The sequence below is a fragment of the Mirounga leonina genome, unplaced genomic scaffold (genome assembly GCF_011800145.1).
Source record: "Mirounga leonina isolate KUSES-001 unplaced genomic scaffold, KU_Mleo_1.0 Mir_201, whole genome shotgun sequence".
Taxonomy (NCBI): domain Eukaryota; kingdom Metazoa; phylum Chordata; class Mammalia; order Carnivora; family Phocidae; genus Mirounga; species Mirounga leonina.
The window spans coordinates 25,010,974-25,027,075 of NW_023270504.1; the positions used below are offsets into that span (position 1 = coordinate 25,010,974).

General features: G+C 51.6%; 2 protein-coding genes across 7 annotated transcripts in view; one reads left to right on the forward strand and one right to left on the reverse strand.

The window, feature by feature from the left end:
- The first annotated feature begins 892 nt into the window (after positions 1-892).
- Positions 893-16,102, forward strand: part of VAMP1 (vesicle associated membrane protein 1) — a 72,693-nt gene continuing 57,483 nt past the window's right edge. For 4 of the 6 annotated variants that reach the window (XM_035028412.1, XM_035028413.1, XM_035028411.1 and 1 more), the window contains exons 1-4: positions 1,091-1,249; positions 3,969-4,095; positions 4,298-4,456; positions 5,175-5,226. In XM_035028412.1, coding sequence (XP_034884303.1) covers positions 1,248-1,249; positions 3,969-4,095; positions 4,298-4,456; positions 5,175-5,226 — 340 coding nt within the window. In that variant the 5' untranslated portion in view covers positions 1,091-1,247. Of the gene's footprint in view, positions 1,250-3,968; positions 4,096-4,297; positions 4,457-5,174; positions 5,227-5,625; positions 5,907-7,094; positions 7,837-16,102 lie in introns of those variants that run through there. The other 2 variants (XM_035028410.1, XM_035028414.1) reach the window with 2 other exon arrangements.
- Positions 8,521-16,002, reverse strand: TAPBPL (TAP binding protein like). The gene is made up of 7 exons (XM_035028404.1): positions 15,583-16,002; positions 14,559-14,777; positions 14,182-14,439; positions 11,686-12,024; positions 10,774-11,076; positions 9,301-9,384; positions 8,521-9,107 (listed from the first exon to the last, which is right to left on the reverse strand). The coding sequence occupies exons 1-7, from the start codon at positions 15,647-15,649 to the stop codon at positions 9,064-9,066; spliced, it is 1,314 nt and encodes a 437-aa protein (XP_034884295.1). The 5' UTR covers positions 15,650-16,002; the 3' UTR covers positions 8,521-9,063.

The window sequence follows — 16,102 nt, forward strand, 5'->3', positions numbered from 1 at the left end:
AATTTCCTTTTTATGTACGCACAAGAGTGAACTATTATAGAATCTGTATCTGTATAAATCTACACTTTCAATAAATATAAAATAAAAATTCGAAGTGATAAGAAAGCGTGGTGTCAGTTTATCTGCTACCTTTTTTTCTTAACGGGAGCTAAAATAATGGTTACGTTTTAAAACTGATGGCGTCCAGGCAAGGGATAATAGCCTAAAGTGAGAGTAGGACCATGATAAGAGGGGGAGCGAATCCTTGAGAAACGAAGAAGGAAAAATCGACTCAACTTTGGTGAATTATCAGAGGAGGGGTACAGATGAACAGGTAAGGAAATCTAGGATGGTTTCCAGGTTTTTAATTTGGGCAACTGAGTCGATGTGGTGACCTATGTGGAAGGGATAGAAGGGGAGGGCTTGCAGGGGGAGTTCGTTTTAGGAAACATTGCTTGAGGAGCTTGCTGGCTATGTTGAAGGGAAAAGATGAATGAAGCCTTCGTAATTGCTCTGGAGGGACCGAACCCCGCGCCCGGTACTGGGTGACAAGGGCCCACGGCTCTGCCTCGATGGATTCTGCACCTCAGAGCTGTTTGTGAGGGATGGGAACGTAGGGTCTGCGCGCCCCGCTGTGAGTAGACGGCGGGACCGCCTCGTTACCTAACACTCTGGGGTCTGGGCAACAGCAAGCTGAGGCCCGCCAGCGACTGTGATTGGCTGGAGGTGCGGGCGCCGGGGGCCGTGGGCGGGCCCGGACTTCAGGAACTGCTCAGCGATTGGCTGGCAGGTACCCAAAGAGCCTCAATCAAACTGTTGGCCCCGCCCTTCCAGGGAGCTGGCGCGTATTTCCACTCAGCCCTGTCGCTTAGTTAGACTGGTAAGCAAACTATAGCTGTGGTGGTCAGTGAACGATCCCCTCGGCCACCGCTCCTTCGCGGAGACCGGCTGTGAGAGGAGAGCTGGGATTGGCCAACTTGCAGGGGCGGGGCCCGCTCGGCCTTAGTCGGGCTCTGCTTCGGGACGGGCGCCTGTCCTGGGCGTCTATTGGGCTGAGGGATTGTCAACGTTACTGGGAGGCGTGGCCGACGCTAATAAAGTGTGGGACCCGCGCGGCAGCTGCGGTAAGTTGCACAGCAGCTAGAGCTCCGGGTGGTCAGGTGGGGGCGGAGCTTGGCGGCTCCGTAGACTTCAGCCGCAGCGTTTCCCCGGCCGGGTATCTGGCCGCAGCCTCAGGAGACAAGACGGATCCCTCAACCGTCACAGAAATGTAAGTTGACTCTGGTGTGGGGGGCTCGACACCTCCTTGCCAACTCCCACTCCCAGCGCCGGACTCTGCGGGACGGAAAATGGCGCATTGCAGCAGCTGCGGCGACGCGGGGAACCACCACCGCGCGCCGCCCCCAGACCTGTCCGCCCCTGGGGAGGGAGGGCAGCACCCCATTCCTGCAGCAGCCACGCCAGCACCCGACGGGCGGGGTAGGGGCGCCGGGGTCCCACCTTCATGGCACTCTCTCCTCTCGCCTGCTGGGCGCCCCGTTCAGGTCTCGGTAATAGTGAAGCCCGGGACAGGGCGAAGGTGGAGCATGGAGAGACATCGGGGAGGGGGTTCGAGACCCTTTCTTGTTGTCTGATCGAATCTGTACTTAGGGCCTCTGGAAACAGTAATGGGTGCACCTGCCAGTTAGTAACTTGAATTGCCCTGCAATCTCCGGATTTATGTATGCCCCTCGCCCCAACTGTGCCGTGTTACCCTACTCGCTCACCCCCTCTTGGCGGTGAGCAAAGAACCAGAAACTTATCTGACAGTTCTTTGGCGCCAGGTGAGCAGCTCAGAAAGACTCAGGGGGCAGTGGCATGTGATTCCAAGCAGCCATTCATCTCAAGGCCACCTGTATAGAAGCTGTTTTCCTGTCATCCGGTTTTAGCCAAGTATTTGGAAGAGAAATAGAACTGAGGATCCCTGCCTTCCCGCAACAATTCAATTTAGTCTCTGACCCCCTTCAACACAGCCCCCATCCCAAGATCCTGAGGGAGAACTGTGGCGACACCACTATATATTTAATAGAGATTTTTTTCTTTCTTATTACTGTCTGGAGTCCTGGCTTGTCCTAGATATATTTATGTTGCTTCTCTTAGTGACAAAAAAGGGAAAAGATTTATTTATGTGACATATGGTTTATGATTACCCCTGGATGTTTTATTGCTGAGTGTTCCCAACTCCCAACAAATAGTGAAATGGTCCCTTCAGACGCTTTATAACAATTTCGTTTTTTCTCTATTTGATTTCTACAGTTTTAACTGTATGTGATATTCTAAGCATTTTGGCCAAGCCCTAAGGTTCCATTCGCACCCCCCCCCACACACACACACTTTGGGAAGGAGGTGAATGGACTCGTTCCCAACAGCACACATGTGGGATGAACTGAAGGAAATGGAGAAAGCGTGGTGACTAGCAAGGCATCACGAGGTCTCTGACCTTAATCTTGTCATTGGTGCCACCATCCTGGACTGCTTCCAACACCAAATACTGGCTGCTAGCTACTCACTGAATTTTCCACCTTCAGAGAACTAGATTGCTTAGCTCAGTAGTAACATAAGAGTCTTGTGGCTTCCATGGCTTAGTATCTTTCTTTCTTTTGCTTCTTTTGTGCTTTAGAGGGAGATGAGAAAGTGATTTCTTTTAATGGGGTTGAGTTGGGTGTAATCTGCTAGTAAAGCCTCTCTGAAGAGTTATTCTTTATCTTTTTAGACCAAAAGAAATTCACTTAGGGAGGAAGAATTTTCTGGGTATTAGTTCTATTGTGAGTAGTCAAGGCATTTCCTTTTTGGTGACTTGTGATGCTATAATTCCTAATGCATTTACTCTTGTACTGCTCCTGGGAGGTATGTTTGGTGAGACTGTGCCCCTCTGTGAGGCGTTCTTGCTATAACTTCTATTCTCCATCAAGTTTGAGAGATCTCCCTCTGTTGGTGGGTTCTTTCTTGGGAGAGAAAAATCTCATGCCTTAGGTTAGATTTCTGGGAATTCTTTAGGAGGTGAATTTAGCCTCTGTGTGTTGGGACATGAAAGGAGTTTATCTTGAAGACCCACACTAGATTCATCCCTTCTAAGGCTAAGGGAAAGAAAGGACAATCTCTGTGTGTAGTAGTGTGAACCAGGATTTCCCTTTGAGACATAAAGCACTAGGGGAGCCTCCTGAGACCTGATGCCAAATCTAGAAAAGGAAGGGACATGATGTCTATGATGCATTACATCGAGGACCATTACTCATATTCTTGCTTCCTGTCTCTGCTCTTGGAGAAATTTCATAACTAACACAATTGCCTGGCACCCCAGGTCTATCTAATGAAACACCCATCTTCTCTGCCAAAAACAAAGCAAGCGAACAGTCCTGACTCAACTCTACCTACAGAAGCCTTGCCTTTGGTGATTCTCCAAGTTGTCCTTACAGCAGCCCCGATACACTAGTCATTGTGTGAAACAACTAATAACCGGTTTCCCTTAAGCAAGGTCTGTCAACTTGCTTGTCTTCTTTAGACTTTGCGTAAAAGAGCTGTTCGGTCCATAGGCGTTAGTCTTTTGTACGAACTTCTAAACCTGGAGAGGAATTTTCCAGTTTGACTTTATGTGAAAGGCTTTTTTTTCTGTCAGGGAAGTGCCATTTAGTCCAAGGCTGGCACATTTGTCCCTGTAGCCATGTCCCTGTAGAGGATGTTTGAATTTGGGTGAAAGGATAGCCCCAAACAGGATCTCTTGATGCCACCCTGGATGTCCTTGAACCCCACGTAAATGTTGTTACAGGATCTTCCATCTATTGCTTCTTCCTCTATGCTGCATCTCCCTACTTGGAGTCGCCAAGAAGTTAGAATCCTTTCTAGTTGCAAGGTAGCCTAATCACCATTGTGTTCGTGGTAGGGGGTGAGAATGCACGTGATTCCTTTCTTGTCTCAGTTACTTTGTGTACTTGGTCCGCTTCCCTCCGCAGGTCTGCTCCAGCTCAGCCACCCACTGAAGGGGCAGAAGGGACTGCCCCAGGAGGGGGTCCCCCTGGCCCTCCTCCTAATACGACCAGTAACAGACGACTACAACAAACCCAGGCACAAGTGGAGGAAGTAAGTGGAGAACTCTTTCTCTTGAGAGTTTCCAGATGATACAAGTTTAGAAACTTTTTTTTTTTTTTTAAATAGAGGGGTAGCTAAAAGCTCTGGGAAGCAAGGCATCCCTGAGTTACACAGGGCCAGACTTGAGATTCCATTGTTTTTACCCCTGTCTCTAGCAGGGAAGCTTACTAGCTTTGTTTCTGCACCCCCTCAGGTGGTGGACATCATGCGTGTGAATGTGGACAAGGTCCTGAAGAGGGATGAGATACTGTCACAGCTGGATGACCGAGCTGATGCCTTGCAGGTGGGAGCGTCACAATTTGAGAGCAGTGCTGCCAAGCTAAAGAGGAAGTATTGGTGGAAAAACTGCAAGGTGAGTTGTCTTGTCCTCTCTGCCTTCTCTTCCTGGGCCTCAACTCATAGAAGGCAAGAAAACCCTCAGGTTCTACCTTCCTCACCTCTGGTGGTGCAGGATCTCTGCCCTGCCGAACTCTGGGGAGGAAATCTGAAAGCCTCCTTGAGATGCATTACCCAGAATTGGCCGCCAGGGTAGGCCAGAGTACTCAGAACCACTAACTGGGTGCCAGCCCTATGTGAGGAGCTCGGAAGTGGTCAGTCAGGCTGCTTTTCCCCAAAGACCCCTGGGAAAATCTCGCCTGGCCCTTCCCCACACACAGCCAACATCCACACGATGGCTAGGGTAGGTATATATTTAAATACCTGCAGCTTTTAGGAATTAGTGGAATACTTCACAATGAAAAATGAACCAACTGACTAAAGATCCCAAGTCTGCACCTCCACTGGCATTCCTTTCAAAGCCTTCAGGCAATAGGAGCCAAGCGAAATGGAGCATGCTGCAGATGCTCTGATGTTTCTGGGAAGCCTCAGTGGTGGTGCAGGGGTGGTTGTCTCACGGGGAACATGAGACAGGAGGGTTTGCCCTCCCCGAGAGGCCTGCCTATCTCCTGGGTGATGTGTCGTTTCTTCCACTGTCCCAAGGACGGAGGAAGTTCTTTTCCCATCTCTAGTTGGAACATCTCTTTCCTCTTCCCTAAATCCAAGGACCCATTTCTTGGTCAATGTTTCCTCAGATGATGATCATGCTGGGAGCTATCTGTGCCATCATCGTGGTAGTTATTGTAAGTAAGTATCGCTGAGGTTGCTGGTGGGGTGAAGAGGTGGGAAGGTCCTGGAGTCTTCTCCCAACCCTGCCTGCCTGGGGAATGGGGCTGCTCTGACTGAGGTATGGAGATCGCTGCTGTGGGATCGTCACCTGGTTCGGGAGGGAGGAAGGACAAAGACAAGGGACTTCCTTGATGGACAAGCCTTCCCTCTGCAAGATCCCTTGGGAAGATGGTCCCTCCTGTCCTGAGGAAGTGGGGCTGTGCTGTTTGTCACTGGCTTGGGTCAGAGGGAGACCACGGGGATGGGACACCCACAACTGAAAGGCCTGAATGTCTAGTAACTTGATGTAATTTGCCCTCTTGTTTTCTCCTGTCTCTTTCTCTTTTCCATCTGGGACTTCCTGATTCCTGTGTCCAGTCTACTTTTTTACTTGAGAATGTGCCACCCCTTCCCTGTTCTCCATTGCCATCGAGACTCACATCCCTCTCCCTCTGTTTGCTCTCTCAACGAACGTCCCCGTGTACCTTCCTCCACCCTGTCCTAGCTTCTCCATCGCCCATTCCTCCGTTTCTGTTGCTTTCATTTGCACTGGGTCCCTCAACACTAGAAATGCTGCTCCTGGCACAGTCTCGAAGTAACTCCCCGAAGAACCGTAGGTGGCACCTCCCTACCCTCTTCTTACGTACTCTCAGCTTCCCCCAAAGCCAAAAAGAGTTGGAGGCCAAGAGAAGAGGAAGGCATGTAGCCGCGGTGACATGCCCAAGAAGGTGCCAAGATTGGGGGAGGAGAAGGGTGTTGGTGCCCATGGTGTCACCAGGAAAGGCCAGGCCGCTGGAGGGGGCTGGGAACAGCGGGGAGAATGGCAGCTCATTCAGGACTGCCCTGGTCACTTGGGGCTCTTCTCCTAGGCCAGGCCTCAGAAGAGCCTGAGGTGGGCCCAAAGTCCAACTTGGTTCTGTGGTAGTACCCTTTCAGAAAGTCAAATCTGTTTTTGTGGTTATTTCTGATCTATTAGTCTGAGATTTTCGGTGTCGTCAGGGATCTTACGGCCTTTTGCTTTGTTTTCTGGAGATCTACAGAACACACATTAATTGCAAAAGGACCGGCTTCATTCCCATCTTAGAAGCAGCCCCCTAAGCTCATTACTACAAGGGGCTGTCTCTCGTTCACATTTTCTGCAGCATTCTGTATTGTTCATGAGAGCACTAAATAATTTCATATAGCCAAAGCTGGAGACTCTGAGTTAGTTTTAATTGTTGGCACAGATAAAGAGAGAACGAGTGTTAATTATAGAGAGACAACGAGTCAAGGGCCTAATTTGAGAATAACAAGCTCAGAGGAAGCCACTTGTTGCCTGTTCGTTGGGGAGGGTCCTGCTCCTCCCTGCCCGTTGATAACGTGTGAGGTGTTAGAAATGAGGATCCTTGGGCCCTTGGGGACTCCTCTCCTCTACACCCTTCCCATGTACTTAGCAAAGACAGGGATGAAGCAGGAGGTCCTTCCTGAGGCTGGCCGATTCTGAGGATTCCGAGAAGTCCAGTATACCCGCCAACCTGGTCTTGGGTGGGAGGCGGAACCGTCTGTGGACAGGTGCGCATGTGCACTGCTGTGCTGTCATGGGCCCTCTTATCTAGAGCCACCTGTCTGTTCTTCCTGCACTGTGTTCCCCTTCTAAACCACTGGTACCCTTCTGAATTCCACTTTGCCTCCTTTCCTTTCCTCTCTGCATGGTTTGTGGGGGCAGACAGTGGAACCTGAGGATGGGAGGCCAAGGCTGGGCTTCAGGATAGCATGTGGAGTGGAACAGACCCAGGTGTGAGGGGAGGAGGGAGGCTGGGAGCAGCAAGGGGGAACACCCATGACCCCTTATTCCTCCCATCCTCCAGCCCACAAGCAGGAAGAGGCTGAGGCCAGGCCGGGCCGGGTCTGGATGCTCGCTTTCCATGCAGCAGCATTTCACTGTGCAAAACCATCCTTCCTCTCCCTTTGCCCTTTTCCCACATTCCCTTCGTCCTGCCCCAGGGCAGGACTGAAGAGCTGGAAGAAAGCAGTCAGTGTACCCTCCCAACGGCCCCCCTCGAAGGTCTCCACTCTCCTTTGGGCTCCTCCTTGCCTAATGCAGGGGGTCACCGCTGGAGAAGAACCACCACTGTCCTCGATGTGTCCCAAGCCTGGAGCAAATTCGCACTCTTGGCCCACCTGGCCCTGGCACAGGAATTCTTTCCTGGGTTTCTGTCCCTCTGAGGCTCACCAGATGTAGTTGGCTTTGTTCTTTTGGGGATGTTTGGCCTTCTACTTTCTTTCTCACCCCACCCTGTACCCTCTTCTGTGTCTTTGCTGTCCCTCTTCCCTCCCACCACCCATGTGCATGAGCAAATATGCAACCAGACCCTGGGACTTTGCAGTCAAATGAAGCCGAGCTTCCCACATCCCCTCTTCCTTGGTTTGCCATGAGGCGATGTGGGGTTTCCACTGTGTGTCTGTCATCACCTTTGTCTTTTTTCCTACCCCCAACCTCGTACTTGTATAGAATAATAACTGTTGTACTTCCACCAAAGGCATGTGGCATATTTACCAACTTCATGTATCCTGAACAAAGGCAAAAAAATATAAATTCCTACCACTAAACTGCCTTGGTTGTTGTCTGGGTTGGAGTAACTGAGGAGGGGCGGGGGAGGGGGTTGTTTTCCTTCCACAGTGTGATGTTGCGTGAGGCCGGAAGGCTGGCTGTGTGTGCCGGGTGGCATTCTCGAGATTAAAGATCTGTGTGTTGGCAGAGGAAGTGGTCTCTACACCCTGCGTTCGTACCTGGTGGGGCCCAACTCTTCCAGGTGCTAGTGAGAGGAAGTAATGACAGGAAGTTGGGTGGGCATTCAGACATCACATCAGAAACCACTGCAGGTTTTCTCAGACACCTCCCCTCTACCCCCTTCCTAGGTCCTCAGGCTGCTCGGCCTGTCCGAGGGGGCACCCAGATGAGGCCTCTGCGAACACATCCTGTTCCCCAGCAGCCTCACTGCCAGTTTTCTTCTGCTGAGTTCCACTGTCCTGACCAGACACATTTTAGAAATGGATGAAAGGAGAAATCTCTCCAAGGGAGTGAGGCGCTTGTAGGTATCCTGAAACACCCAGTAGCTGTCCAAAATTACCTTAACTGCAGGGTGACACAGGGCAACTGACATGGCGCCCCAGGGCTGCCTCTGAGGGCCTTCGTTTTACACCCTGAACACTCTGCAAGTTGGTGCAGCTGGCTTGGGGACAGGGCTCAGTTGCGTCCAGTGTGGGGAAAGACAAGAAAGTGGAAAAGCTTTGTTTCTGAGGACACAGGGGGCTTTTATTTGGACAGAGTTCAAATGCTTGTGTTACGGCCCAACCCCCACCCCTTTGTCCCACTGCCCCCCACTTGCTCCTTTTTTTAAAAAAGATTTATTTATTTTAGAGAGAGAACGAGAGCATGAGTGTGGGGGAGAGGCGCAGAGGGAGATAATCTTCAAGCAGACCCCCCACTGAGTGTGGAGCCCACTGTGGGGCTCCATCTCACAAACCATGAGAACATGACTTGCCCACTTGCTCGTTTCTTAATATCTTCCCATTTTCTTTTCCTACCGCAGGCTCATTTTTAACCTTCACCCAGACACTCTGCTTTCCTACCACTCTCTCACCTCTTCATGTTTTCTCCCTTGGTGTTCAGCCCGGGGACACAATGAAGGAAGGCAGAGATCCACACAGAGCCAGAGTCCCCAGGATCTGTGCCTTCATGCCTTTCTTGGGGCCTTTTTGAGCTCTGAGACTTGGCTGGAGTCCTTCTGGGAGAATGTGACTACTCTTGCCTTTTGCTCAGAGGTAGGAAAGCGGTTACGCAGAGGGCCTCAGAGTCTTGGCAGATCTTGGTGAGGTAGCTAGGAGAAAACAAGAGGGAAGGAGGTTGGTTTCAGTTAAGGTAACCCCAAAAGCAGGGGGCTGTAGTATGGGGACTGGCTGGAACTCAGGACACGGGCTTCATCCCTGGTCTGGGTGGGGAGGTGGCTAGATCTGGCTGATTCTACAAGTAAGGAGGGGCAGGGGCAGGGCTGAGGGCAAGCAGGTGCTTACCTTGCCGTCTCTGAAACCCCAGGAACAACAGGGCAAGAAGGAAGAGGCTGCTGGCAAGAAGGACTCCAAAGGCTGTTTTCTGCTCTGTAGGTTGAGAGCAGCATGGTCAGGAATCAGTAGGTTGGAATAATTTCTAAGCCCACACCCACCCCAGCAAGAGGGAAAAAGCGGGGTGGCGGGGGGAGAGGAAGAGAGAGAGAGAGAGAGCGTGTGCACGAATGCGTCCCCATCCCTGGTTAAGGAGCGTTCTGGTTTCACCCAGGAACTGGGCACACTGTAGTATTTGTACTTGTTGAAGGTTGTTGGCTATCTGTGTGCTCCTCCACACGGAATTTCCTATCCCTTCCCACCTTGGGACATTTAGAGAGATTTAGGTTAGATGAGTTGTTCACAGGTGAACTGAAATTTTGCGACTAGCTGGGGAATGATGTAAGCTGAGACAAAACCCCACTTCTTTTTTTTTTTTAAAGATTTTAAAAATTTGAGAGAGAGAGAGCATGAGAGGGGAGAGGGTCAGAGGGAAAAGCAGATTCCCCGCCGAGAAGGGAGCCCCATGCAGGACTCGATCCCGGGTCTCCAGGATCATGACCCGAGCCGAAGGCAGTTGCTCAACCACTGAGCCACCCAGGCGCCCCCAAAACCCCAGTTCTGGGGAAGCTTGCAGTCTGGCGAGCCACCAAAGAATGCCTAATGCTCCTGGACGTTTGCATTTCTTCTTTAAAACCTTTCAATGACACTCTGTGACTTTAGGATGACATTCCAGCTCGAAGGCCCATTGTGATCTGCCCACTAATAGCAGTTGAGGGTTTAAGGCTGTAGGGCAGTCAGGCTGCCCATTTTTCATATTTTACCATTTACTAGGTGGGTGACCTTGGGCAAATTACCTAACATCCATATGTGCTAGTTTGCTCATCAATAAAATGGGAGTCATGATAATACATGTGATCATACAGCTAAGTGCTTAGCACAGTGCTTGCTTCATGTAAATGCTCAATAAATGTAATTACTTTCAAGCTTCAGGCCACTTCTCCCTTTTCCCACACACCCCTGGCTCTAGCTGTGCAGTTCCCCAAATTCTCCTGAGACTGTTTTATAATTTGGCCTTCACGTGTGCCGTTCTTTCCATCTTGGCTGTTCCCCTCCCCCCTGAGCTAGCTCACTTGGCTGGTTTGTCTCCTGCAGGCCGTCTTCCCTGACTGTCTAGTCCGTCCCTCCAAGCTGACTAAGCTGCTTGAGGGCAGGAACAATTCACCCTTGATCTCCAGCTCTCAGTATATAGCCTGGTGCCCTGGAACCTGGGGTATAGCGGAATCTTGGGATGTGGAGGCAGCTATGGAGGCTGCCGCCTCGGGAACCAAGAAGCGGAGGCTCAGCGAAGTGCTGTGGGAAGCAGAACAAGGCCAGAGACGAGCTGGGGGCAGGAGAGCCACGAGCCCAAGTAGGGAGGTGGGGCAAGGAGGGCACTCCTAGTACCTGGTGGGGAGACCTGGGTGCTGGCCCTGAGGGGCTGCTCCAGGGAGCTGTGGGTGACCTGGCAGGTGTAAGTGGCGCCTGCAGGGCCAGGTTCTACCGTCAGGAAGGAGGAGATGCTGTAGGTGCCTGCTGGGCTTTGCCGGAGGCTGGAGAAGGAGGCACCAGAGACTGGGACTGGGGCTCCGCCTGGCTCCTCTCGGGTCCACGTCACAGCCATGTCCAGAGGGTAATAGCCAGCGATGTTGCAGATGAGGGTGGCTGGCGGAGTTTTGTTCTCCAAGCTCAGTTGTACTTTGGGGGAAGCTGGAAGAAAGAATGAGGAATAAGATTCCAGAGGGCTCCAACCTGACAGCAGAGTTGCCCAAAGCCTTCTTTCTCTTCCTGCTGGCAGTCAGAGTAGGTTGTGGAAGCTGAAGTCAATTAACCCCTGAGTGGAGTGCCCAAGGCGGGTGTAAGGGGTCCACCCTGGATGCAGGCCAGAAGGGGGCACATCTTCCACAGGTAGTTGAAAAGTGATAGTAAAACCAAGTAAAGGTTGGCTTCTTATCATCATGATAAGCCGCTGATTTTCAGGGACATCAGTGATGAAATACTCCTGCCAGTCGGACGGCTCCCACGGCCCCCACTTGGTTTGCTCCTGCCCCTCCTCAGGATGTGGCCCAGAGGACTGGGCTACTTGGGAGACAGCCAGCTGGGACAGGGCAGCAGGACCCAGGGCTGGGACACCGCCTGGTGGAATTATCCTAGAGTCTGACAGGGGGCAGTCTGTGCCCCTAGGATGTAGATGGCAGTTAGTTCGTGGCAATGCAGTCTGCCTCTCGAGAAATTGCCCCTGTGTTGGATTCTGTCCTGGAAAATGCTCGCATAGGCATATCCCTTCCCCTCTCCCTGGAGAACCGAGTATGGCCTAACCTTGGACGTGGAGCTGGATGATTTGTTGAGCTTGGTACAGAGAGGTGGTGATCTGGCAAATGTAGGTCCCCTCGTCCTTCAGAGTGAGGCTAGGCAGGGTGAGGGAGGCATCCCCGGCCACGAGTAGCTGCTCAGGCTCCAGGGTGGCGCCCTCCCGCTTGGCCTGCCGCTGCGCCCTGGTCCAGCTGTACACCAGCTCGCCGTTGCCCTTATGACGCAGCCGCCACTCCACACCGGTCAGCTCCAAGCCCGGTGCCATGGAGAAGCCGCAGTGCAGGGAGGCTGACGACCCCAGCAGGAAGTTCAGGGACGGGGTCTGTGTTGTCACTTGGAGCTCCACTGTAGTGAGAAGAAGAAGGGTGATTGTGGGCTACTTCCTCCTTGAGTCCACCTGATCTCTAGCTATGGGCATGTTGTGGGCATCCACCTGCCCCTGCCTCCTCCTCTGGACAATGAGACCAGTTGAGCTCATCTCCCACTAGATGGAACCACAAAGAAATGGTGCTCTGGAAAGGCAGCCTGGCACACATGGTAGTCCTAACTATTTTGGAGTCACTTACCCCTGGACAATCTGATAAAAGCTATGGACTTCTCACCAGAAAAGTACATATGCAAAATTATGGGTTAATGTTGACCTTCAGGTCAGACCACTGGAATAGCAGAAAAAGCTTTGGATCCCTGTTTCTTCCACTTACTAGCTCTGTGACCTTGGGCAAGTCACTAAGGGTTGCCAGGGTCATCTGTTTAAGGAAAGGCTGCTGTGAGACTACATAGGAGTAAGAGTTTTAAAAAGCACACAGTGGTAGTATTTGTGCCAAACGTGCTGAACCTGAATCTAATGAGGAACAATCAGACACATCCAAATGGTGGGATGCTCTTCGAAACAGTGGGCCTGGACTCTCCAAATGTCAGTGCGAGGAAAAGAATGTTCTGGACTTAAGGAAGCTAAAAGCTTGGGGCACCTGGGTGGCTTGGTTGGTTGAGCATCTGCCTTTGGCTCAGGTCATGATCCTGGGGTCCTGGGATCAGGCTCTGTGTTGGGCTCCCTGCTGATCAGGGAGCCTGCTTCTCCCTCTCCTGCTCCCCCTGCTTGTGCTCTCTCTCTGTCAGGTGAATAAATAAAATCTTAAAAAAAAAAAAAAAAAAAAAAAGGAAGCTAAAGGCACAGGACAACTAAATGCAATGCATGATCCTTGTTTGAATCCTGGTCTTTAAAAAAAAAAAGCAAAAACCCAAAAACAAACCAGAAAGCTATAAAGAACATTCTTGGGGCAACTGGAGAAGTTTGAATTTGGACTCTATATTGACAGTACTACTGTATCAATTTTAAAATTTCTTAAGTCTGATGCTCAGTGGCGTACCAAGGAGTGGTGGGGGCGATGGGAAGAGAGTGCCCTGGCAGGGAGGAGTATTTTATCACCAATAGTGTTCAAGATTGCCGATATGGTGATGGTGTGATGGTGAGAATATGTTGTTGAATTCTTAACACACTGTACCCCCTTATTGCCTGCACCACTGTAAACTGCTCCCCACCTTGGTTTGCTGCTAAGGTGATGGTTTTGTGATTATGAAGGAGAATATCCTTGTCTTTGGTTATAAATTTTGTGTTCTAAATGAATACATGCTCTGCATGGAAACTTTTGGGGTGAAGTGTTGGGATATCTGCAACTTACTTTCAATTAGTTCAGGGGGGAGGCTATCTATCCTTCCATTTATCAAGAGAGAGAATGTGGCAAAATATTAATAATTGGGTATTCATTACCCAATTTTTTTACCCAATTCTTTGCCCATTATTCTTTCACCTTTTTTTTGTAGGTTTGAAATATCCCAAGATAAAAGGGGGGTTACTTAGCTGTGCCACTGGACAGATAAAGAGAACTCCTCTTTTCTAATGTGGCAGGATAAATTTAGGTTGCACCACAGAAAGCTTCGAGTGTTCTGGGGCTTCCTACGGATAGGAGGGTAGCCCCCTAATCTCTGGACTTGGTTGTCTCTTTTTGGAGGCAAAATACTGGATTTGATGAATTCTGGAGAAACCTGTCATCATGTTCTCAATTTCCTGTACCCGCTGGGTGGGATGTGCTGGGTGGGAGAGGGCAAGGACCAGGTTTTACTAATAAGAGCTAATGAACGAATTTGCATCGCTGTCGTTGCTCTAATCATCTTGAAGCGCCAGACCAGGCTGGCTTTCACTGGGCTACAACTGGTACTTGGCTTAATAAGACTGCTAGGGACAGCATATGTGAATAGAGCATCACAGGTCATTTCCTTAGATGAGGGAGGTGAAAATTATCCCAGAGGTGAAAATTATCCCAATCCAATTATTTGGGTCTTTAGGAGAAAGGACCGAGGCTAGGGGACACCTTGAGATGACTGATGTGGATGGAGGTGGGCTTGTTCCCTTCCTCCTCCTTCTATTCCCCCCCATAGCTGACCACTTGAAAAAAAAAAAAAAAAAACGCCAAACTTTCTTTCTGCTACTTTTAATTTTCTCACCTGCAGTCGGTACCATCCCATGGGGGCTCAAGGGCAGGTTCAGTGTGGGGTGCAAGACAGCTCCATTGTCAGCATCCCTGGGAGTCTTCATCACCATGGAGACACTAGGTCCCCCTCCGGATACCTGCACGTTGGTGATGAACCAAGCTGCCTTCACAGTGGCCTGGAGAAAATAGTGGGAGATCTCACAGGTCACCTCCTTCCCGTTGCAGTCAGCATGGAGCAAGGCCTCGGCCTGGGGGATCTGTACCAAGTTCACTGGGGGAGAAGGGCAGCACAGAGGTCTAGTTGGTTTGAGGACACCTGGCCCTCGGGAACTGGGCTGTCTCAGCAGAGGGAGCTCAGAAAGATTGGGACATAGGGTGGAGGGTTCTTACCCGAGGCCTCGAAGGTAACAGGTGGGTTGTCTTTGGCCAGTGTGCCCCCTTGGAAATCGGTGAAGCCTTCCAGGGAGCCGTCATCCAGCACTGGTACCTGCCTCAGCACGAGCAAGGCCTTCACCGTGTTCCTACTGCTGGCAAAACCTCCATGCTGCCTACCTTCCTCCACCAGGAAGCAGTTTAGGACCACATCCACTGCCCGCCATTGCGTTTCGGCTGCAGGTTAAAAGATGGGGTGAGCACCCTCTTCCCAGAGAGTTGCTTCTGTGCTTGAGGGTCACCCACCCCAACTGTGGAGTCATCAAGGAAGGGGTAAAAATCTTCCAGGGTCCTAGCTGTCTCTTTGTCTCTCTCTTGTCACCCCCAAACCAGCCTTCTGGGAAGCCCCTGCTACTCCAGGTACATACTTGGTATGAATTATTTAAAATGCTGGATTTGCCTTGCTCAGAAGACTTTGTTTTTATTCTTACTACAACTGTCGCAAAAAAACTACCTCTTCAGTCAAAGGAGTTCTCAGCAAAAGCAAATAAATGAGCAAAATTGCCACTGGGAGAGGAGACAGGACACTGGTGTGGCTAGGGGCCTTGGCAACCATCTTCTCGATTTCCCAGCCAGCCCACTGGGTCTGCTCCGCTTTCTGCCATTACAGGTGGCCTTCCCCTCCCCCACCTCCAGGGCTCACCTCCCGCGGGGATTTACTAGCCCTGGGAACCCTTCCTTTTCACGGTCTGCTCCCAGGCAGTGCCCTCTCGGCTAGGCCCCCACCACATCCACCCAGGAGGCCCCTCTTCTCTTCATTTGGCCTTTCCCACAGTCTTCTACCCTCTCCCCAACACCATTGGTGTCCTACTCTGCCAGCCTTCTTCCTTGATTCCTGTTGGGCTTAGGAGGCGATAGGAAGCCATCCCTGCCCCTCCCCCCAACCCTTTCCCCTTCGGGAATCTCACGGCAGGTGGCTACCTGGTGCGCCCTGGGCCCGACACTCCCCCCCCCGCCCCCCCAGCCAGTGCTCCCCACTCACCTGGGTCAGCCGCCACCCGGGACAGAGCCAGGCAGAGCAGCAGGCACCATCCCTCCCCCGTGCCCATGGAGGCGGTGCGCCCGCCACTCGTCTCCCGCGTCCCCCACCGCCCTTCTGCACGGCCTCCCACTGGCACGGCCGGCCTGGGGAAGAGGCGGCCTCTCCAAACCGCCCTCGCCGGCCTGTTGCTTTCTCGTCAGTCCTTGGCCTCCTCCTCTTTCGCTTTCACTTTGTCACCGCGGCTGCCTTTGCCTGGGAGTGAAGCCACCGGGTGCTCCTGCCAGAGTCCTGTTCATTGTTCTCCTTTTTCTCCCCTGCCAAATCCTCTGGTTATCTCAAGACCTGACTTGACTGCATGCACCCTTTTGCTCCCCACCCAAGAAAGTGGAGCTGAAATAAGGGGGAGGGGGAAGGGCGAGACTGAAGGGCTACTGGGGACCTTTCTTCATTTTCTGTGGGTGCCACACCCACTCGCGACCCCCACCCCCCGACTTGGCCGGGCCCCAACACTAGTCTGCAC

Coding starts and splice junctions, on each gene's coding strand:
- TAPBPL (XM_035028404.1), bottom strand. CDS start 15,649: ATGGGCACGGGGGAGGGATGGTGCCTGCTGCTCTGCCTGGCTCTGTCC. Junction 11,077..11,685: donor CATCCAGCTCCACGTCCAAG/GTTAGGCCATAC, acceptor TCTTTCTTCCAG/CTTCCCCCAAAGTACAACTG. Junction 9,385..10,773: donor CACCCAGGTCTCCCCACCAG/GTACTAGGAGTG, acceptor CTCAACCTACAG/AGCAGAAAACAGCCTTTGGA.